The sequence below is a fragment of the Tauraco erythrolophus genome, chromosome 5, assembly GCF_009769465.1.
Source record: "Tauraco erythrolophus isolate bTauEry1 chromosome 5, bTauEry1.pri, whole genome shotgun sequence".
NCBI classification, from domain to species: Eukaryota; Metazoa; Chordata; class Aves; order Musophagiformes; family Musophagidae; genus Tauraco; species Tauraco erythrolophus.
This window is the reverse complement of record NC_141469.1, coordinates 68,192,078-68,215,976: the sequence shown is the minus strand read 5'-3', so window position 1 is coordinate 68,215,976 and position 23,899 is coordinate 68,192,078. Positions and strand designations below refer to the sequence as shown.

The following is a 23,899-nucleotide window of genomic DNA, read 5'->3' as shown; positions in this document are numbered from 1 at the left end:
GTAGTCCTTCTGTCACTGCTTCTAAGTTTGACCTAGCCGAAGTGGAGAAGTCTAGTAGAAAATCAGAAATGGCAGCTGTGGAGAAGGATTCTCTTGATAGATGACAGCCAGGACACCAAAGCTTAAAAAATAAAATCTCCAAGTTTCTGCTGCTTAGTTTGTCCAAAGCATGCAATTAATTTCAGAGGTTGGGTGGCAGAAGATACTGTTTCGTCTGTTCCCTTTTTCCTTGTCCCAAAAGTGGGTAAATGTGAATAAATGAAGTGAATCCCAAATGTGACATACAAAAACTTAACATTTTAATTCAAAGAGGGAGCTTATATAGAAAATAAATTCCAGCTTTCCTAGTTTCAGAAAACCTACTGGTCTTTGAGTTTGATTGCGAAGTTAATCTTCAGCTGTCTTTTGTCCATAAAATGAGCCTAATTCTCAAGCTAATATTGATGTCTATTGATGATATTCTTAAGGAACACTGCCTTTTTCCCCCCTTTTTAGCTTACAAGATAGCTTTGAATACATCAACCAAGATCCCAGCCTGGGAAAGCTGAGCTCAAATCAGAATGGTTTGGGAACCTGTCGCAGTGGAAGTAATTTAGGTAAATATTTCCAGGTTCTATGTCTTTCTAACAACATGAGGCCATCTGTTCATTCAGTTTGTTTTTTCCCTGTGCATCACCTTTTTTTTTAACTTTCTTGCGTTGCATTTTCTCTACATTGCTTTTGTTTCCTAGGTGTGTTACAGCTGTGTAGCAGCAAACTGCTGCAGGGTGTGTCTGAAGGAGGTCCCCTCCGGCTCATCCGCAGTGCTTCTTTCTTTGCAGGTTTGTGTGGAATGCCAGCCACAGTGTGACCCATCCATATGCACACACAAATCCAGTTCCTTCTGAATCCTTGCAGGACATACATAATTATTCTCCAGAAACAGAAAGGGCTGAAATAGTGCCAACAGATGTATCTGGCTTATAATTAAAAATCTTTCTTCTAAAAAAATAGCTAAATTAATTGCTTTTTGTTCATAATTCTTTTCTAATTCCCATGTTTAATTTTGAAGATATTTTTATGCAATGTTTTTAATAATAAATAAGCCCTTATGTTTCGTAGAGAACTTATGTTTCCTGGCTTATATCTGGTTTCTTGCTAGTGTGCAGGTGTCTTGCTGGTGTACAGCTTTTTCTTCTCTTACCTTTTGCTACTTTTTTTTTGATTTGATGGCAGACATTGAAAATTAATTCTTGAGCTAAGTCTGGGAGGCTTTAAGGTTTCTTCTTTAACAATATCAATTTCTTGAATTTTCAAAACTTTAAACTACATAAAGTCTCCTTTTACAGGCATACTGATGACCCATGCAGGTGGGTAGATCTCAGGCCTAATTAGTTCTGTTAATTGCAAAAATGTGAACTGGAATACCAATGCAGTTTCTTCACAGCCTTTTGCGAATCTTGCATGCTCTACGATTTGAGTGACTCTGCACTACTAACACTTCAATGTAATACAACACAGGCTGAATGTTTCTTACTGTGAAATTTTATGGATAGTAAATCTCTGCTTGGAGAGTGAATTAGAAGCTTAATGGACCTCATGTTTGACTATTTCATTATGATGTTAACCTGTGTAAAATGACGATCTTGCACACACAAAAAACATCAGAGTGACAGATGGGGGTACCACCAGCCCTCATTTTCAAAGCATATCTGATTTCTGATAATTTCTGATAATGTAGACTGCATTCACATTCCTAAGCTTCTCAAAGATGTTTTAGATTGGGGCAAATAATCAACTTCCTCTAGTAACTTGATACTCAGTATGGGAATACTGTTTGCTGCCACTTCTGCTCACACCATACTGCTTGTTTGGAGTAACAGTACAGGATGTAACTTTGCTGTTTTATGACCTTTATACTTAAACATTTTTTTAAATGCTGGCAAATAGTATGATAAGTTATGTAACAGTAACATTTTCTATTGATCTGATCTGTTTGTTTTAGCACACAGCACGCCTGTTGATATGCCAAGCAGAGGACAAAATGAGGACAGAGACAGTGGCATTGCTCGGTCAGGTATCTGCTGTCTGTCTTGTTTGCCTGCTTTTGTAATTGTGTTACAATTCTTTGGTACAGTGATCACCTGAAATATAGGCACCTTATGACCTGTAAATCCAAAATTTTTTTTCATCCGCTAAATGGTTTTCCTTCTGCTTTTGCCCCAAGCCTTAATGCAAGAATATTTTTAATGATGTTCTCTGTTTACAGCCATCACTTTCTGGGTTCTTAAACAGTTTATAATTTTCAGAAAGAACTGGCTGGAGCCTTTACTAAAGTAAGGAAAGAGAAGATGTTTTTGCACTGAATAGGAAAAGGAGGTCAGGAGATCTGTCTATTGTAATGGTAGGGCAACATCTTAGGACAGAGTACTTTTAATGGTAATATGAAGACTTTTAGTATGTGCTAGTAGAGAAGATCTCTGACTTTGTAAGAAAAGAACGTCAGGCAGCAAGATTTATTTAAAATAATTTTCTCTCTTGTCGCAAGTGAGTTATGTGGGAAAGATCAGCAAGCAAGAGCAATGTTTGTGGGAATTTGTTCCCAGTGAGAGTATGAAGAAAAATATTTAACCAGCACTCTTCGTAATTCAGTATATGTGGGATTTCTTGCTTTCTTCGTAGCATCTCTGAGCAGTCTTCTGGTCACTCCTTTTCCATCTCCAAGCTCTTCATCATCATCTTCTAGCAGCTATCAACGTCGCTGGCTCCGAAGTCAGACAACCAGTTTAGAGAATGGAATTATTCCAAGGTGGTGAGTGCAATACCTTTCTTCTTTCAACAGCTGTTTGGCAGTAATTTAAGCTAAGCAGAGTTTAAGGCTCTTTTCCTTAAAAGGACAAATCTTGTTATTAAATTCTCTCAATTCAGTCTAACTTCTGTGCATGTTATGTAAGGTTGCCAATATGAGGAAAGATCAAATTTTGGCTGAATATGAACTGCAAGGCTCAACTTGAAATATACTTATTTTTGTTGAACATACGAGCTGTGTCTGAAGCCGCATTCTGTAAAGCAAATTAAACTGTTTCTGAAGGAGCAGAGCATCCTTTTGAGATGAAAGGGACTGTAACAGCACTGCTGCCACAATTAGATTATATTATGATGAGGTCTGACTAGTGAGCAGTTACTGAAATTTTGGAGTAATAGCCCGTGATGACTCTCTTGGCTGGTACAGGATGTTCCTGGTGTGACTTCTGCCAAAACAGGAAGAAAAAAAAGAGCTATGATCAAAAAGCTTGGCTTCTGTTTTGGAATTTTATTAGCTTTTGTAGCTCAGTGGCATAACAAAATGTGGAATGCAGCAGACCTTTCGTACCTAATAAGAAAATTCTTACCTTGTCAGTTGCAAAATACCAAATGGTTCTTGATTATCTGCTCATATGCACTCATCCACCTGCACCCAGAGACAGCATGGAATTGGTGGAGAGCTACAAGAAATTCCTACTGCTTAGCCTCTCTCCCTCTTCACTGTGTTCAGTTGAGAAGCTTAAAAACTGCTGTTTAAATGTGGTCAGTAAAAAAAACTAAACCAAAACCTTTTTGAAAAGAATTCTTCCCCTAGTGTCAACACTTGAAGCTTTTTCCTGGGTGTTCTTACCGAATCATTTTTAATGTGAAGAATTGTGCATTGGCGCTAATGTAGCAGTCATGCCTTCTAAATACTGCTTGCAGTTGAGAATAAGCTAGTAAACATGTTGCTTTCAGTAAACTGAAGTATATTTTAGCCTAGTTTCCTAAAGAAATAAGTCTGAGAGCAGTGCATGCAAAACATTTAAGGTAAATAAGGTAACTTCAGCCCAATTTAAGAAGTAGCCAAAGTTTCACAAATGGAAGTTTCCTCAAAGTGTTGCGAAAGTAACAAATTGTTTAGAGGAAAGTAGCCTTTTTGGAGTGCTTGTTCACTGTAGGGAGCAGGTTGTGTTTCTTCCACATTGGAGAATCTATACTGGGGAAAGATATTGGAAACAAGACATTATTATTTCCACTGTCTAGAACTACTCTTGATTTGGGGTTCTTTCTAAGTTGAAAAGCCTCTTCAGATAATTGTTTTCTGATTACTTGCTAGAGAAACAGTAGGCTTCTGGCTGAATACTTCAGTGACAGCAGAGTTTGCACTTCAGTTTGTACAGCCAAGATTCTACAGTCTCTGTGACTGATGTTTTAGGCCAATAGCTCAAAGAAAATGAGATGTCTAACTGGAACTCCATGTGATCAATTGGCAGGCAAGCTAGATTAGCGGCTTTGTTGAAAAGGCTTCTCTCACAGACCTAAATTCTTCAATTTCTGTTCCTGGGAAGCAGTACAAAAGTTTGTGATGTTTCTTGGATGCTGACTGACCATCCTTTCCCAACTTCCTTGAGAATTTCAGTCTCTGCATGCAAGTTCCTGAAGTTCAAATGAGGTTATGTTTTTGTCTTGAACTCTTGTTTCCCACAAGCTGTTTTTTTCCTGGGGTTTTATTGTGTCTGTGTTTTCCTGTATTCCTGGACTCATACCTCTATGATGAGAAACTTTTGTATATTTAACTTTGTCAAACCAATTAAACTGTAAACCACTTATTTTTAGAATGAACTTAGAATGAGTGCTTAGCATTCAGAGTTTCCTCTTGTTAATTGCTTCTTAGTGGTCTGTAAATGCCACAGGCTCTATTTCAAGGTAATTCTGATATGAAAAGCCTTCAAGCTTTTAATTACCACTCACTGATATTGCAGTATTTACTTACAAAGAAACTCCAAACCCAAGCTATTTCCATATGAGCTGATGCTCTGAAGGTCTCCATTTGTGTTCTAATGGTGTTCTTTTCTGTTCTTACCGTTCTCCCCCTATAATTTCTCAGTGGATTAAAAGCCATTATTCAATTAAAGTTCCTTCCAAAAGACATTTTGACCATACTGTTTTACTCAGTGATGCATATACTTTTTAAATATGTTTTTTCAGTGAAATTGATCAAGAAACTTTAAGCAAGAAAAAAATAATAGTTCTGTAAATAGAGCAACATCAGTATCTAGGACTGAAGTGCAAGTATTGCATGGAGGAGCAGGATGAGGGGATTGCCACCCTTTTATATAATCACAGAAAAACTTATGCTGGACTGACACTTGTGAATATCATCCAAATCAGTTGCCTGTGCAAAGGACTAGCTTGGAATTTAGATCAAGTTGTGTGGAACTTGTCTAATTGAGTCTTGAAAATCTCCAAGGATGGGGATTCCACAGCCTCTCTGGACAGTGTCCTCCAGTGTATTGACTATTTTCCCCTCATTTGACATCATCTGCAAACTCACTGAAAGTGTATTTTGATCCACAGGTGAGGCTGATAATGAAGATACTGAGCAATATTGATCCCAGTATCAACTCCTGTGTAACTCTGAAAGGTGGCATAACTGTTGAAAGAAATGTGGCAAAACTATCAAGTGAATAACTAGAACTTGCAAATAATAATGGTAGTAAAATAGCCACTGTTTGGTTTGTTGGGTTGTTTGTTTTTTTCAGCAGAAGACAAAGCATTTTAAACTGAAGTATATGCAACTTTGAGCTAGGCACATATGTGTTTGTAGGCGTTAAGTTTGTGTTTTCAGAGTAATTACTAAGTGGTGACATTTTGTCTCCAGTTAAAATGGAAAGTTTTGTCTTTCATGGTTAAGTGCCTTAAAACATCCATCTTAAGATGCTAGAGCAGTATAGGTAGTATGTTTCCCAACTCTCCTCATGAGCAGCAGTACAGATTCAAGTGTATCATGGACACACTGCTGAGCACCTAGGCAGCAGCTTGTGCACTGAATGCAGTTGACAACTCTGAAATTACCTTTAACCTTTTTTACCAATGATTTTGTGTATTGTGTCTCCATTTTCTTTCCTTTTCTTTATTTCCCATGAAGATAAATCCAGAAGGAGGGGTTTTGTAGTAGCTCAGTTTCAGAGGAAAGTGTTCATACCACTGCAGGAGCTGGCTTCTTTGGGGGTTGCCTTCCTCCTGTCTGAGCAAGCATACGTCTTACCCATTAAAATGTTGGGCATCCTCTGTTCGGATGCAGGTGACAGCAAAATCTTATGTAGTCAGTCAAAGGAGACCTAGGAATGAATTGCCTTCTACTATATATAAAGATATGGATAGAAAATTATCTCTCAGTAGATAAGTAACTGTCCTAACAAATCTGTCTTACAGGTCCACTGAAGAAATGTTTAGTATGGCTGATGAAAGCTGCAGCTCCAATCCTGCAATGGTTCGGAGGAAAAAAATTGCGATCAGCATAATCTTTTCTCTGCCTGAAAAAGAAGAAGCACAGAGAAACTTCCAGGACTTCTTTTTCTCTCACTTTCCTCTTTTTGAATCTCACATGAACAAGCTGAAATATGCAATAGAAAAGGTACAGAATACTAGTTCGGCTTAAATGTGGAAAAATAAGTGTCAAACAGAATGAAGTATTCTAGAATCTGATAGATGAAGAGTGGGAGAAAATGCGTGGTTTCAAGCTTCCCTCCCTCCTTGCACATGTAGTCTTGAGCCTGAGCCCAGTGTAGGAATTCAGCATTTGCTGGAGAAGAGGTGTGGTTTTTTTTCTAGTCAGAATGAGAATGGAGAGTTTTATGCTATGGGTGGTTTTTCCTTTTTATTTCCTTCTCACCATGTTTCACTGAGGTTTTCTTGATTCCTTGGAGGCTGTGGAAATGATGGTATTCTATCCTTTCGTGAAGTCACTAAAAGAGACACACAAAATGTTTGTTGCTCTCTTCGTCTCTCAAAAATGTTTTCATCTTTCCCCATGTCCCATCTTAGGGATTAGTCTCTCATGAGGTGGAGGGAGGTTGGCAGCTCTTGCTGTCCTGAGTGGCTGTATAGCACTGGGGCTAGATCTTAATTATTTTGACATGTTAATGAAGCTTAAAAAGATGAAGAATGTGAATCCTTTAAGAAGCTGTTTTGTGTCTTTAACTCTTAATCAAGGCCATGATCTCATGTAGAAAAATAGCAGAATCCAGCCAAAGAGTGCAGGTTTATATCAGCCGTGTCATGGATGCCCTGGGAGAATTCAGGTGAGTTGATGGAATTCTGAATTACAAGGAGAGCTCTTCTCGTGCCCCTCTAAAGAAATTTGTCACTTCCAGTTATAAGCAACTGAATGCAGGGTAATTTAGCCAGTCCTGAAGTTAGTCTGAATGAATTTTCTGTGTTGGATATTGGGTAAACCAATATCAGCCATTATCAGAATGAGAATAAAAGTAGTTCTGTTGCACTTACCTGTACCTGGGACCATCAGTTAAAGTCTCTAAGATCTCATCCAGAGTTGGCTTCTGCTGATGCCTGTGCAGATGAGTGGATTGATTGTTGTATTCAGGCTGATGAGTTGTCTACTTCTAGCCATGATGCTGAACAGTGTAACTGACAAGAAAATTGCTGTCAAAGGCTCTCATCTTGGTACCTAAGAGAGGAAGGAATGGCCAGAGGCCAAAAAAGGCAGCCCAGGAGAGAGAGACAAGGTTTTGGTGGGATGGAGTTTCTGTAATGTCTGAAATGTGGAATCGAATCACTGCAATAAATAGAGTGGGTTCTGTACCCCCTCAAAATGATTTCTGAATCATTTCGCTGAACACAATACACAGAGGAATGCAAGAAAGGGAAGACAAATATGTAATTCATATGGAGACACTAAATTACTGGTACACTGAATTAAACAGACTAGTGTTCTGGGACACTAGTAATTAGTGTGTCTGGAAAACTCTTTCCAGTTTGTTTAGTCTCCTAGATTTTAGAAGAAGAAAAAAAAAAATCAATGGACATTAGAAGAGGAAAGGGGCTACTTGTATTTGCAAGATTGAAATGTGCATGTTAACACTTAATTTTGGGGAATTTTCTTTGAGCAGAGTTACCATCTGGAACCTATATTCTGTTCCAAGGATTGCAGAGCCCGTGTGGCTTAATATGATGTCCTGCACCCTGGAAAAGAATCAGCTATGCCAGCGTTTTCTTAAAGAATTCACGTTTCTGATAGAACAGATCAACAAAAATCAGTAAGCTTCCCCTACCTCCTTTTTTTTTTTTAAAAAAAAAAGCAAACCTTGTGTGCTTCCCAGTGCATGTGGATATGTTAAAGCACTTAATGGGATATTCTTTTGCTGGTGTTACTTTTGGTCATGTTCTTTTTCCTAGGTTCTTTGCTGCTTTGTTAACTGCGGTGCTGACATATCATCTGGCTTGGGTCCCAACAGTAATGCCGGTTGACCATCCTCCCATAAAGGCCTTCTCTGAGAAGCGCACATCACAGTCGGTGAACATGCTGGCAAAATCCCATCCGTATAACCCTCTCTGGGCACAGCTTGGTCAGTAGGAAATGGAAAGCTCGAGGCTTCTCTATAACTAGCACCTTCCTGTATCCACTCCTCTAATCGAAGAGCTACTTGTGGTCCAGATCACATTTCCTGATTTGCCTTGCTGTCAGCTGGGCAGAGCTACCAACAGAAGTCTTTCACCTGGTTAAACCGAGCATTTGGAGACCTGTTTGCATAGCCTGAGTGCTCCGCTTTTTGCCTTGGTCCTTTGTTGTCATACTCTGTTACACTGCCTGGTTAAGTAACTTGGTACGCAAGTATTAAGAGGGTGCAAGTGCTGTGAATGATCTTGAGTGGTTTGGGAAGAACAAGAGGGAACAGACTGCATGGAGGGGAGTTCTCTGGGCCTTGGAGGCCCTTTGTAGTTGAAGCTACCCTGGCTGCCTCCTCTTATCTTTTTCTCACAGAGGCAGGATAGACACCAACACCACAGAGTAGCAGTCTGGCAATTGGCAGTACTTCCATTCACTCGTAGTTATGTGAGTGGGCTTGGGTCAAGATTTTCTTTCTATGCCCTGCGCTTCAGGCTGTTCTCTGACAAATATTTTATAGCTCATAAATTATCTTGATACAGAGGATTAAAAACTGCTATCAAATGAGTGGGTGAGCAAGAGTTGAGAAAGTAATGCTGCCAGTGGTAAATCTTTGAAAATTCCTCCTCTTCTTGGCATCGCTGTGAGTCTGATATCAGATCAGCCTTAACTTTAACTGATAAACTACATTGCCAAAATAACACACATACACACTAAAGCAATAGTGTGACCCTTACACTGTGCTACTGGTCATGTTTCTTGCTAATTTTGTCAGTTACGTTTGTTCTTAGCAATCTTTATGAAACCAGAATTGCTACCTTGGCCGTGTAGTTCAGTAGAGGTGTTTCCTGGTTTAGGATGTCTTTAAAAGATTATGTAGGAGAGTAATGGATTACACTTGGAGTGGAAAACAGAAGCTTGCTCAGGGTGTTGAGGACAGAGCCAGGTCTGGGTTTATGAAAACCAGCAGGACTGGAGGTGTAAGATCAGCAGTACCTCTTGTGGTCACTCCCAGGAGCCACCACTGGTGACTGGTCAAGAATCTGTTTCTCTTCCCACCTTCCTAGGCTGTATGTTGCTACCAGCATTGGCCTAGCCAAGTTCTGAGTGGCTGAAATAAAATGCTTTCTGGTTTGTTTTTTTTCTTGAAAAGCCCAAAAGCTGTTGTCAGGTGATTGCAGTAACTGATAATGAAAGGAAGATGTTGCCCTCTGGTGGTCTCCTTCTTTGGAAAGAGAGGAGAAAAATAAAAAAAAATAAAATCATGTGGCTTAGTGCTTTCAAATAGAAATTACTTCTTATTAAGGAAAGGATTTTGACATACCTGTGTTTCTACCTTCAGACCTATGTTCTCATTACATATTACATATCTCATATCAATTACAATTACGTACTAATACAACTGTAAGTACCACTATTGAGAAGATGTAATACTGTCTGTTAAACATCAACTTCAATCTATTGGTCTTAACATTAGGCATTAATATGTTTTGAAGACCACAATTTTGACTTTTTTGTGCTGTCTTATTAATAATGGTTTCATATATAAGTCAATTGTCCAAATGAACATGAAGCCTGAATCTAATTTCTGTAGCAACTGTGCTCAACTTGAAAGTAAAAAGATATCTTCCTATTTCCTTTTCAAAATGCTAGCTAGTCCTTGTGGCTCACCAGGCCTTGAGGTTGATTCCACCTGAGTAGTCTGAAGTCCACTTTCAATTACTGAGGAATGAATTTGCTGGTGTGTTAGGCTATAAGGCTAGTTGCAAAAGTGCCCTTAAGTGGGGGGAAGACAGCCCACTGATGCCACCACATAGCAACCTCTCCAGTGCAGCACTGGCATCACAGGAAATGGCAGATCTTGGCACAGGAGACAGTTAAGCAAGAGCAGTGGAATTAGTGTCTCATTGATCCTGATTTTGCAGGAATGGAGTCAGGAGCCTTACTCCTTTTATGTTCTGTATGAGTCACTGGGCATAAACGTGTTGGTTTTCAGGGGGTCTTTCTGACTGATTTAGTTTCCTCATGTTGAAACCAGAGGTCTCCTTGCCCTTGGTAGAAACCTTCCCAAAGCTCTGATTATAACTTTCATTTAGTGTTGCTTCTTGAGGTCTAATACAAAATCCTGGTGGCAAACTTGGTCCAGAACATTTGCGCAGTCCCGAGCAAGGACTTAGCACCTAAAACAATCTGGTATATTAGCAGCTAGCTGATAAAGCCTCAAGCCAGAGAAGCCTGCTTTCACAGTGAACACTTAGAGTGGCTGAAGAAAATTGAGCTTTTGGTGGTTCTCTCATGTACTGGTGAGATCAGCTACAGTTTGGATAGGGAAAGACATTTAGTGGGTGTTCTCTGGGTGTCAAGTGAAGTCAGCTGTGTTAACCTGGTACTAGACATTTCTTGAGTTAACTCATCTTTGTCTGAACGTTCCCTTATTGGCTATCTATGTTTACTTCTCCCAGAACTTTGGAGTTGAAGCCCTTCAGCTAATAGAGAATTATAGGCAGCTGGAAGATAGTTACCACGCTCCAAACAAATATGTTGAAAGTAGTATATGTATGACCTTGGTTGTGTTAAAAAAGCAGTTCTTCAGGATAAATGAGCTAGCAAATAAGCAGTTCTTGGAGAATCAGATTTTGTTGTAGTACCCACCTTTTGTATTACAGTTGTATTTTAAGTAGTGAATAGATTTTCTAGTTCTCTGTCACCCCCTGCAAAAGATAAATGCTCATGTTAATGAGACTAACTCCAAGTACATAGAAGTACATGTGCCTTGCCCAATAAGGTAGTTACATGCCTCTTTTTTCAGAACCTTATGTATTAAGCTCATATCGAATTTTTTTTGCTTTTTTTATATTAGTCCTGAAAAATATAATTTAGATTTTATCTGTATGAAAATTACTATGTTTAATAGAAAGAGTGACAGCAATAAACCAGAATAATTTTGTGAAAGAAAATGAGTAGAAAAATAGGAAATAGTATAGCTGGCTTCAGAGTTAAGCTAGATCTATATTCTTCACTCCCTGTTGTGTTATTTTCCAAATGATAACATCTTGTAAGCATCATGTAAACAAAAACCTGTGGCTTTGAACAGAAAGAAAATGAGTAATAGCAGCTAATACCTCACAAAAAAAACCCCAAAACCCTTCTGGACACAAGCCAGGTATAAGAAGTGCTTAGGGACTTCTTTTATTATTCTTTGTTTTATGAACTTACTGTGAAAGAAATTAACTGTCTGATTTGTGTCCATAGTAAATGCTGTTTCAAAAATGTGTTGAATTTAAGTGGTATGGCTTATATTACAACCAAACATAAGCATGTGAAATTTTTGTTGTCCTATGTAGGTGATCTCTACGGTGCCATAGGCTCTCCAGTTAGATTGACTCGAACTGTTATTGTTGGAAAACGTAAGGAGTTGGTGCAGCGCTTGCTCTATGTTCTAACTTACTTCATTCGGTGCTCTGAGCTGCAGGAAAATCAGTTGACATGGAGTGAGAAGGCTGGGGAAGGAGAGCAAGTACTAAATGGAAGCAATATCACAACTGCGCTAGAAAAGGGAGAGGTAGAGGAGTCAGATTATGTGGTTGTCACTGTTAAAAATGAACCTGCTCTTGTGCCTCCAATCCTACCTCCAAAGACTGATGGAAGTAAGAACAATAGTGTTGCAGAGTGGGTACATGACCCGGAAAGCACTCATGCTGTCCCAGCCTCTTCAAAAGAAAAGAGAGAAGCAACAGGAAAGGCCAGTCAGAACTCTGAAGCATCTCTTGACTGTCTAACTATCAGCTTCCATAAAGGAGCAGCTGACGGTAGGAAAAGAACTGTCACTGATACAGGAATTGCATCCTACCACTTTGAAGAGCCATCTAAATCAGAGGATTTAATGGATATCAAGAAGAGCAAGCACCAGAATGAGAGAAAAGTAGAAAAGCAGTTGTCTAGTAAGTCATCTGCCTTACCTTGTCCTGAAAGGTCTGGCCACAGGAGTTCACACTTAGAAAAGGTCACCTTTCAGATTGGAAGTTCTGCGTCACCAGAGTCAGACTTAGAAACTCATAGGAGAGAAATGGAAGAAAATCTGAAGGCATTCCGAAAAAATCCAGAGGTGATACATTGTGCCTCAAGTTCCACAAATCTGACTGTGGATGCTTCCCAGAATCAAAAAGAAAGTTGTGAAGCTGCCTTTATACCCTTCAGTAAACATAATATTTGTTGCGCACAAATCCCACTTTGTGAGGGGACGGAGAATATACTTAACGAACATATGGAAAGCAAAGGAACAGAAATGAAACTAGTGAACACAATATCTAGTGAAGTGCTTTTGCCCACAGATGACATAGAAACTCTAAAATTGCCAAGCCTGAAAGAAACTCGAACTTTATGCTCTGGCAATCTGGAGAGCTATTCCCCTGTCTGTGTAGAAGTAGGTTCTGCTGTCAAACAAGATTCTCCTAAAGTAGGTGCTAAAAATGTCCCCTATGGGGATGCCGGAAGGAAAATCCCCTTCAGAGTTGAAGGGGACATTCCAAGGAACGAGAGTTCAGACAGTGCTCTTGGAGCCAGTGATGAAGAAGGTGATTGTTGTATCCCGGACGAAGTGCATCATGATAATGTCAGCAAAAGACTTGAAGAGTTTGCAGAAGTGGAACTTCCTTTACCAAGGTAAAGAAGTTTAATTTAAAACTAAATGAAGTCTAAAGCTGTTGTTACTTTAGAGATTTGCAGGGTCTCAAGTCTGAAATCCTCTGGGATCTTGACTAAGTTCCCTGCAAGCAAATCCGTAACAGACACTGATGTGGTTGAGATTCCTGTAAGCAACTTGGCAGAAAGAAAACCAAAACAGAGCAGGTTTAGGTAGTGAAGTTTTTTGACAAACATGTTCTTCAAATGTCTAATAAAAAGTGATCAAACTTTTTTTATATAAACTGCCTGAAAGATTTCATGTAAACAGAACATCTGTGGACAAGCACAACTTCAGTTTTGCTTAAACTGATGACCGTTTAGATTTCACATATTTGACAAATCAAAGACAGATTTGAAATAAATGAGGGCACCCTGTTGGAAAACTTTTGAGCTTTGCAGGTGCACATGGAGTGTGCTGATGCTTAAGGTAGGTAGCTTTTTAAAAAAGAGTGTGCTTCTTGGGCTGAGTTAGAGAAAACTCAAGTTTAGCAAATCTGCTTGCTGCAGAACAGAGAGCTCATACATACTGCAAAGTCTAATACATGTGGATTTGCCTTTTCATAAATTTGAGGGAATCAATATATTATTAAAATTCAGCTTTTAAAATCCTTATTTCAAAAAGCACCAGTAATTGGTTTACTATGTTTTGAATATGATTGTTGTTAAATATTTACAGTAGAAGCAGGGGTGATAAACCAAACTTCGCGTTCACCTAAAATCTGAATGCAGTTTGTCAAGCAAGAATCTTACCCGCATGTATTTCTGTATTTCAGGTCAAATACAATCAGCAGTCAATGCGTGAAAAATTTTGGAAGATCACTTCTAGGTGGTTACTGTCACACATATATACCTGATCTAGTGCTGCATGGAATAAATAATGATGAAAAACTCAAGCAGTGTCTACTAGCAGACCTACTTCACGCAATGCATGTGAGTTGAAGTACTGTTCTGAGTCATAGTAGGAGTTGTGATGTTACAGAGATCTACAGAAACAGGTCTTTTGCACAGGTTTCTTTCTACTTCCCTGTTCTTAACAGCCACACCTGACATGTCTTCCTTCTTGGAAGATGTAAGCCTTTAATTCATTGTGCGCAAAGCCCGTTCACGTGAGAATCACAGGTGCTTTCCTTTATACTCTCTTAAGGCTTCTCTTCAAAGATAAACACAAGGAGAATTGTTTGCAACTTCAAGTTACAAACAAGATAAAAACCTCAAACTGCCTCTCTTCTCAGTCACAATAGCAGACAGAATTATCTGTGTGTCATAAAAATGATACGCAAGTTGAACCATCTTATTTTGCTGCTTAGTGGCATGTGTTGCAAGGGAGATGAAGTCTCGTGGAGGTCTGTATTATACTAGAATGTTGCAGAAGTGGCTGACTACAGAAAGTAATTGCCTATAGGTAAGAACTTTGCCATGTTCTTAATCTACTTTAGGTACTCCGAAATTATATGATTGATTTATAACTAATCTTTCACTAGAGTAACTGTGTGACCTTAGTATGCAATATTAAATGTTTATCTGTTAATTGGCAACAGCTTCTCTCTATAGCAATTAAGAATCATCGTGCTGGAATGAGTTCATGTACTGTCTGAAACAGTGATGTGTGTGTGTATAACTTCTTTAAACGACATCAGATCGGTCTGATACGATGCTGTCTCTTCACACGTACCCGGCCTTGATTGTGCATAGCGAAATCCATCATGTGTCTCTGAAACACTAAATATACTTTCACCGTCACTGGATCAGTATAGTTATTACTCTTTTCATTTTAGAGAAGCTTGACTTTTCTGGGAAGGTGGAATACTTGAAGGAAAAAATATTGGAGTAGCAATTTTGAAGCACTACTTAATTTGTTCATGACGTTTAATTTTGTTTAACAGTTTAACAGGACTCCACTGGCCCGATGTTGCTGAATGTAAACTCTGTCACTGAAGTTGATATTCCTTGTCATTTTTTGAGATGCCTTTGATTTCTTATTGGACAGAAACATTCATTGGGTCACTTTCCTATTCCCTGCCTCAGTGTGAATAAAAGTGGAACTTCAAACTATGTTGTGGAAATGTGTATGAAAGTGTCACATGATGTTTGTATTTTGTCTGTTGCAGCATCCAGTGCTAGATGAGCCCATAGCAGAAGCTGTTTGCATTATTGCCGACACAGATAAATGGAACGTACAAGTAGCTACAAGCCAGAGAAAGATGATGGACAATATGAAGTTAGGCAAGGACGTTTTGGTTTCGAGCCAAGTATCCAGTTTATTGCAGTCTATTTTGCAGCTTTACAAACTCAACGTCCCAGCTGACTTTGTAAGTATTTCTTTTCTGAAGGCTGAAGCTAATGAAAATTGCTTAGCTTAGAGAGCAAATGTGGAGTTTTATACACCGTGTTGCTATATCAATGAACTAATGCCTGAAATAATGCAGAGTTGGTACAACATCTTTAAAAGAATGCATGCTACAGTCCAGTAACAGATATTGTTTTATCTGTAACTTACACCTAACAGATCAGATTAAAGTTGGCTACTCCAAAATACATGTCCCAAACCGAAAGTTGTTTAATTTTAGCATGGTCCTCATGTGTTTATGATTAAGACTCTTAAATTTGGCTTTTATTTTTTTTGTTTGTACAATTTCCATGTTTCTCTACTCTTTGTTGTTGAAGCTTCTATCTACCCAAGCCTGTTTCTAGTGTACAACTTTCTATTCTTGGGCTTTCTATCCAGCCTCATGCAGTAGATGCCTCTTCTCTCTCCTCCCCAAATAATTATTCCTGTGTGTGTTTAGTTGACCCTTCTGTTTTATGCATATTTTAGCCAACCCTGCCAGCAAGTGCTGTCTTGGGTAACCTTTTGGATGGCTCCATAGGATTGCAGGGAGGAGACTGAAAACACCTGGGAGTGAGTGGGTTGCAGCAGGGGATGTTACTTTGTCATATTGTATACTCTGTATCCCACAGCATCCTTTCCTGTCCTCATTAGTGGTGGAATTCATCAGAGCAAATCAGTAATGCTGGTTTTGCTGATTACAACAGGATTACCCACAAGTCTGACAGTGGTAATTATAATACAATTTTTAACGCATGATGGTAGGTGAGGGGAGATGGAGTGTTTTTTCAGTAGTCACCCCTTTTTCAATTAGCAGAATCTGATTGTCCTTCAGCAGATAGCCTTGAGAAGCTTTGTAGGAAGCCTGTGTAATGACTGTGCTAGCAGATGGAAGAGGAAGATAGAGCCAAACACTAACAGCTGTAATAGTATTAGTTGGCACTGTTTTGGATAAAATTACTGGTATTGATTACATTAAGTTCTTGAAGTCAAGTGCTAGGCAAAATATGTGGGTACATTGTCAATGTTGTCTCTGGATTCTTTTGGGCATGGAGAAATATGCAACTTTGCTTAAAATTATATCCTAACACTTGCACAGTAGCACTTTAAATTCTGGCATTTTTAAACTGAATAGTTGGTTCTGCAGCTGAAGTGTTCTTTCCAATGTTGCTTCGGAGTCTGTGTATGCAATTTCTGTATGTATTGTGTGGTGTGGAAGAGATTTGGAGGTGGAATGTTTTTCAGGCTTTTATTTCCTTTTTCTTGCAAAAAGAAACAGTGAAGTGACAGTGCTAGTAGTTTGTAAATTTTCTATAATCCATGTTAGAGACACTTTGATCCTGTCGGTGGATTTTACAGTTCGTTGCTAAAACAGAACCATCGGGGCATGGAAGTTAAGTGTGCCACTAAACTCTAGGGGGAGAAGTGTGACTTTTTTATTGTAGTGGTTCTATTGATTTAAATTTTGACAAAAACATGTACTAATATTGATCAGAGATGAGCATAATGCGATATGTTTGGAATGTCCTTTAGAAGTGTGCTTTTCTTTACATGCAGTTACTATTCAGATGAATAAGTTTGGGGTTTTTTTTGTGGTACAACAAAAAACAAAATCCAACTTGAGACCAGATGAAAGGCAAGTGGTGATATCTTTGTGGCACTTCAGGCTGGTAACCATACTGCAGAGAGCTTTGCAGTATGCCAGGGTGAGAGGGAAGTGATGATTGCAACTGCTGCATATCAGGAATGTGTCAAAAGCTTTACCTGTGCTTTTAAACTCATTTTAAGCCACTTTTCTGTTTTTAGAAGTGACTTGACTTTTTTTTCTCCATTAAGTCAATAAGAAAAGCTGCAGAGGAAGCTAACATTAAAAAAAAAGTCTTCTCTACTTCGTTTAATGTGGATGTTTTGAACGAAATGAATACATATACCGAACTTATGCGGAAAAATGTCTTTTGATTCTTTGCTAGCATTCAGGAGGAGCAAATAATATTATGTAAAGAATCTGTATTTTAGAGTAATAGAGTAGTGTGGGATTCTTTTTGCTCGCTCCCTCACAAGTTAAAAAAAAAAAGTTTGTGATCCTTTAGCATGAGTACTGGAATTGAAATATACTGAACCGCTACTTTGTGAATCAGCTGCATGCTCCCCAGAACTACTGAGGCAGTGCTCATAGGTTTTTTTTGCATTAGGGTTACTTACCTGTAAAGGAAAAGATAAGAATATTTCCTTTTTGGCTAGAATCACAAGTGCTATGATTAAAATTACTGGAGTGAAAACTTGCTTAAAGCAAATTGATCAAACTACTCTCAAAAAGCTTTTACCTCTCCTCCACCGGACGTAGTGATCTTATTCTACTACTCTGTAGCACATTTTTTTAAGATGCCGTGACTAAGACCTGACATAAGCTTAGAGAATCATTAAAAATCTTCATCTTGCTCCAAACCATCAGAAAAATACATGGTAGGCTACCTACAAGCATGAGTCGTATTTTTAAATTCATTTTGTTTTGATTAGCAAAACTGGTTTCACAGGATCTCATTTCTAATACTTACGGTTTTTGTTCAACTTGAAAAGTACATTGGATGATGGCCTGAAGCCATTTGCTGCTACTGTTTCTAATGGCTGTCTACACCTGCCCAATTATTATATGTTTGATAATACGAGGTTCTGCATGTGCTTCCTGCTTTCATCTCCTGGAGTTTGGAGAGCTGAACTAATTTAACTTCTTTGAAGTGATCATCCCTGTGGAAAGGAGGAATATATCAGATTGAATGTACCTTTTGTCCTAGGACAAAATACGTGATAAGACATCCTACCTACTGACTTTATCTTACCAAAAAAAACTCCCCTCTCTGAAGCTAAGGTTCATCTGCTCTCCTGCAGCAGGTGTATGAGAAATTACCTTGCATCATATCAGTGTATTTAAAAATAATATGCATTTCTAGCATTCTACTGCTGAAAGAAAAGGGGAATGATTAAATTGGTATTTCAACTTGAATTATTACCTTTTGGCTAACAGCATCAAATATTTAAGCAATTTTAAACTAGGAGTACCTAGGACTACTAAAAACAAATCATAGAATCATAGAATGTATAGGGCTGGAAGGGACCTTCAAAGGTCATCCAGTCCAACCCCCCTGCAAGGAACAGGGATATCTCCAACTAGATCAGGTTGCTCAGGGCCTCGTCCAACCTGGCCTTGAACGTCTCCAGGGATGGAGCATCCACCACCTCTCTGGGCAACCTGTTCCAGTGTTCTACAACTCTCATGGTAAAAAATTTTTTCCTAATATCCAACCTGAATCTACCTCCCTCTATTTTAAAACCATTACCCCTTGTCCTGTCACAACAGGCCCTCCTGAACAGCCTCTCCCCATCTTTCTTGTAGGCCTCCTTGAGATACTGGGGGGGGGGGAAATACCCAAAAGGGATTCATAACCTAGCTTCTACAGTAAAGTAGAGAGCAAAAGAGCTGTAATTTTATGACAAATAAGATAATGGTGTCTTCTACTTCTTGAGTCTTTTCCTAGAGCTGAAGTGCTAATTTTAGGAACTGTTGTCTAAACTGAGTCTTTCAGAAAAAATAGTTCTGACTTACAGCAAAGACAACTTAATCCAAGTATTCTGGTTTGATTCTTAGTGATATGTTTTAATTGTCTTGAACCTGGTTAAAACAATTTAATTCAGCCAAAACACTGTGGCTGGCTTGAGTGCAAAATGGATGTGCAGTTTGTGCAACAAACTTGCTGCCCAAGAAAGCTGAAATGCCCCAGTTCTATGAGGGAGTTTTCCTTTGAGGGGGTAGCCTGACTTCTTCATGTTGCTCACACAGGTGTAACAAAACCAATTGCCTCTTCTGGATTTTGGAGTGGAGATTTAGTTTGAAAGATGTTCTAGCTGAGATAGAAGCTAAAATGGTATGCCTACATTTCTGTAAAATATGCATGCGATTGCTAAAGCCATTCTGAGGTTTTTGATCTGTGTTTACAGTGCATAATGCATCTTGAGGATAGACTACAAGAGATGTATCTCAAAAGCAAAATGCTTTCAGAATATCTGCGAGGACATACAAGAGTGCATGTAAAAGAACTAGGAATTGTATTGGGGTGAGTATTGCAAATATCTGTCTTAACCAATGGCAAAACTTGAGGCAGTTGTTTTCCTTTTCAGTTGCTCAATGTTGACATCTTGTTCCTGCAAGGACTTGCTTCTTACTTCATATTCTTCTCTTTCATGTGCCTAATAAAGTGTAAAAATGGGTTCTACTGAGCCATCTGGAAATCAGGAGGAGACAGTTCTACAGCAAGAACAAATTATTTGTTATTCTTGAATCTTCAGAACAAAGAAAGTTTAGATTTTTGTCATTAGGAGGTTATCCATGTGTTTATACGCACTCTTTCTGTCTCAGTCTCCTTAATGAAAGCTTCATCCCAACAGATACTTGGGAGTTTTGGGAAGGTTAGGTAGTGCAGTTTTATCTTGAGGGAAGGGAGGTTCTCAAAAAGCAGGTGTCAGAAAATAGACAGGTGTCCTATTTGACAGCTGTCTTCTAATAATAGTACTTGATTGGCATACAACCTTTAGGGATGCACCTGCTGAGAGCAGGGAAAAGGGGGAAGAAGTGAATACACATTCCAAAGATGTTTTTCAGCTCTGCAGGTAGAACTTAATTTACGTTTATCCAGACTGTTCAAGATTTCATACAGAGAAACGTAGCTGTAAATAGTGAAACCCTGAAGTAAACACTTTTCTCAGTGTGTGTATAGATGTATAAATATATACATATGTTCTGGCCTCTGAGCAGCTTTACATTTGGAAATGGTTGGAAACTGACCATTGCATTTGAGAGACATTTCTGGTACTGTCATTGTGTAATAATCAATTATTCCAGCTTTTGTTCATTTTTGGTAAGAAAGTGCTACTATATGATGAACTGAGTTATATTCAAAACATGCAATGCACAGTCTTCCATGAGCTGATGTTCAGTACTTTCTTAACCTGGACTTATTGGTGCCTGCTGACTGCTGAGGCTACAAGCTAAGCCTTGTGGTTTAGCAAATAAGTAAAAGCTTTTATTTAAAACACAAAAGATTATATACACCACGAAATGTAATACTGCTACCTTTTAACTTAAATGGTAGCATACTTGGTTTTAAATGTTATTACCTACCTTTACTAGTATGTTATGAGTAATGACAATAAATAATAAACAATGAACTCAGTTATAGCAAAACACTTCCAGTTTCTTTAAAGTGGATGAAAAAATATCTTCTTGTATTTCTCTTCTTTTGTGAAGGTGACTGTATATTTTAAAGTCTGTCTCTCTTTTTTTAATTTCTAGGATTGAATCCAATGACTTGCCTTTGTTGGCTGCTATAGCAAGTACTCATTCCCCGTATGTTGCTCAAATACTCTTATAAATTAAAATCTCAGGATAGCCATTCCCTTAAAATAAAATAAAGGGAATGTTGAATGAAGAAGGTGCCAAACACTGGTAAAGGGTAACACTGAGGAAAGCAGGTGATGACTGTATGTTCTACCACCTTCTGATTCTGATTTCAACGGCATGTTTTATCGGAGGACTTCAGTTTACATAACATAAAAGGCATTCAGGTTTTTCTTACAATCTTACTTCTGACTTAAATCAAGAAAATGACTGCATCCTTGCATTTTATTTTTATTCAAAGGACGAAAGTTAACACTATGTGGCAGACCGGGAGCTGCCGTCCAAAACGCTGCTCAAAACCATGAAGTTACAGTTAAAAGAACAAGTAGGTTAGAATGGATTTTGTAATACTACGCTTGTGAGTGTGGTGTGGTGGATGCTTCTTTGCTGGAGAGGAGGAGGAGCTGTAAACTATGTATATAGCATTCCTGTACACAAGTGTATTAGATGGAACACGATTTTCTTGCAGAGCATACACATGATTTTTTATAGTAGAAGTGATGGGCTCAGAACAAGGAATCTGGATTCAGCAGCCAAATGTTATGCAGGAATGGAAGTGTGCATGAGGTGATGTGACCTTTCACTTTAAGGACAAGAGGTTAAGAAAGGTGTGGCTGCTTCTGTTTTAATGAGAAGGCATCCAGATGAGCCTGTGGCTAGAAGCGGAATGGAATGGACTTCTGATAGGGATTTTGTGGGAAAGCCTTATGGAATTTCTGCTACAAGTTTACATTTGTTGCCGATGCAACTTCAATAACTCTTCTGAGTTTCTGTATGACTGTAGTCCAGGGAACTAAACCTGTGTGTTGGCATCATCAAGTATTACTGTCTCCAAGGAGTATGACTTTGACGAACTTCTGTATGATACCAGTGCTGTTAGTGCGTGTCTGAGCGCACACACACCAAGCAATTGGCACAAACTGAAGACAATCTTCAGACAATCTTCAGACAATCTTATTTGGGGAAATAAAAGACAACAAACAACCCCCCATGGAATCGTAGTCAAAAGAATTACTTTTTTCCAGCTACTAGTTGTCACTCTAAGTAGGAATAAGAGAGGAGCATTGTTTGAAGTAAAGTGAAATGTAGGGGGCAAACCCCAATATTTGATATGAGTATGAACGTTTGTGATTACCCTTTTTGATTCTACAGAAATCTTGAACTATCATCCGGGTGCCTTTCCATAATAGGTTGACTACTCTGAGACCAGAAACTACTTCTCCACTAGTTGATGCTGGCCTTCTGTGTTTCTAGAAAGCAAAATAAAATTTTGTATATTACTGTTTTCATGCGGTTGATAACATGAATGTAAAAAAAATTACTTTTTTTTGCATAAAGCACTGTTAAGCTGGATATGAAACTATGGACCAGACTGAGGAGAGAACAAAGGATCAAAACAAACATTCTTAAAGAAACGGAAAATTCCATGTTGGACTGTTCTGTTGTGAGGCAACATGAATGAGGTGTCTGAAATTTTCAGCTTGCAAGCAAATTGCTAGCAATACAATTGCTTGGGAATAGTGAATTCTAATAAGAAACTCTTGGTCTCCAGATGTGAATTCTCCTCGTTGGTGATTACAGATTTTTAACACTGAAGGGACACACTTTTATTGAAAGTGTTTTTATTTCCTACTACCTTGATGTTTGGACTTTTCTACAGTAAACTTTAAATGATTTGAAATAATGAAATGTGCATATTGTGAGTTGTTTAAATGTGATAGGGGTCTTGATTAACCTTGTGTTGGTTTTGAGGGGAATAGGTAGACTGACCTACTGTGAAGAGAGGTTGTTTCCAAGTGGAGGGATACTTAATATTCTGATACAGCGCTTCTAAAGCTGATCCTTATATGCTGGGTTTCTGACCTGACATTCCAGATGTTTCTTTTATTGCGTTTTCATACTTGTCCCTAGTATCCTGCCTAAAAAGGCTAAAATCTTTCTATGGTTCAGGTTTTCTCCTACTGCTTGTAGTTAAGTGAACTTTTCATATCTTTGGTCTGTGAATCTTTCTGTCTGCTGGAAAGTACTTACCTCTGCATATAGCTGTTAGCAGATACCACTCTATTCTGCAAGATTAAGACAAAATAAGAACCATGGAGTGAGTCACATATTCCTAACCTACCCCTGTGATGGAGAATGTGTGCGTGCGCATGTGTAAGACTGAAACCGCTTCCCTGAGTGTATATAGAAATCCTCATGTACTTTCTCTATTTAATGTCACTCTTAAATAGTAGCTGAGTTCATTAAAAGTCAATTCCAGTTCTCTTATTAAAGTATTAGTTCGGTTTTCATCTGAACAGGCTCTGACAATTCTTCAGAGAAATTTGTGCTAACATAGAAATTATGTGCTTTTGTTATCATAGAGTGTACTAAGGAAGTCAAAGGTCAGCCAACATTCAGTGATTTCAAGACTTATACCATGATCAGTAACACCTGATTTTACTACATCAACTATTTAAAAACAAAGCAAAAACCACAACAAACCCAAAACCAGACCAACTTAAAAATCTGCCTTTTGGTGAGACATCAAATTAACCTAGGGGTGGTGGCATGTGAGCTGATGGTCAAAAGCACTTGGATTTTCTTCAGCCCAGGCTAAAACTTTATAGTTTTTGCTGCTTTCTTTAACATTTTGCTGCTCTTTAGAAAATACGTGATGAACTATCTTGTTCTCACAGTTTTAGTTTTGGGGGAAAGAAAATCCAAAATGAAAGCTGTTTATTACATTTAAAAGGCTTTAGTCTAAAGTGATTAAATACATATTTTCCCCTTCCATCGAATATACTACCTCATTTGACAGGATTCCACCTTCTAGGGCTTTTTTTTGACTCTAAGTCTTTAACTTGTTTTTGGTAGCATCTTGTTGTTTATGTAAATTAGTGTGGCATGACAGGGCAGTTAAGTATTTACAGAGGTGTTGTCAGACATCTTTAGGGCATGTTTCTGTTTTATTTTAATAGGATGAAAAGTGATATGAATGTACAGATGTGTTTAAAATTGATAATGTAGCTTAATTTTCAAATATTCCAAAGTTGGTTTTATCAGT

At 38.4% G+C, this 23,899-nt stretch overlaps 1 protein-coding gene across 2 annotated transcripts in view; it reads left to right on the top strand.

The window, feature by feature from the left end:
• Positions 1–20,914, top strand: part of FNIP2 (folliculin interacting protein 2) — a 33,744-nt gene extending 12,830 nt beyond the window's left edge. The window contains exons 6-19 of one of the 2 annotated variants that reach the window (XM_086611537.1): positions 496–596; positions 732–821; positions 1,985–2,056; positions 2,662–2,791; positions 6,202–6,403; positions 6,982–7,070; positions 7,899–8,045; positions 8,185–8,354; positions 11,740–13,057; positions 13,852–14,008; positions 15,187–15,387; positions 17,071–17,100; positions 19,377–19,513; positions 20,749–20,914. In XM_086611537.1, coding sequence (XP_086467663.1) covers positions 496–596; positions 732–821; positions 1,985–2,056; positions 2,662–2,791; positions 6,202–6,403; positions 6,982–7,070; positions 7,899–8,045; positions 8,185–8,354; positions 11,740–13,057; positions 13,852–14,008; positions 15,187–15,387; positions 17,071–17,100; positions 19,377–19,513; positions 20,749–20,827 — 2,923 coding nt within the window. In that variant the 3' untranslated portion in view covers positions 20,828–20,914. The remainder of the gene's footprint in view (positions 1–495; positions 597–731; positions 822–1,984; positions 2,057–2,661; positions 2,792–6,201; positions 6,404–6,981; positions 7,071–7,898; positions 8,046–8,184; positions 8,355–11,739; positions 13,058–13,851; positions 14,009–15,186; positions 15,388–17,070; positions 17,101–19,376; positions 19,514–20,748) is intronic. The other variant, XM_009990436.2, reaches the window with a different exon arrangement.
• The last annotated feature ends 2,985 nt before the right edge of the window (positions 20,915–23,899 follow it).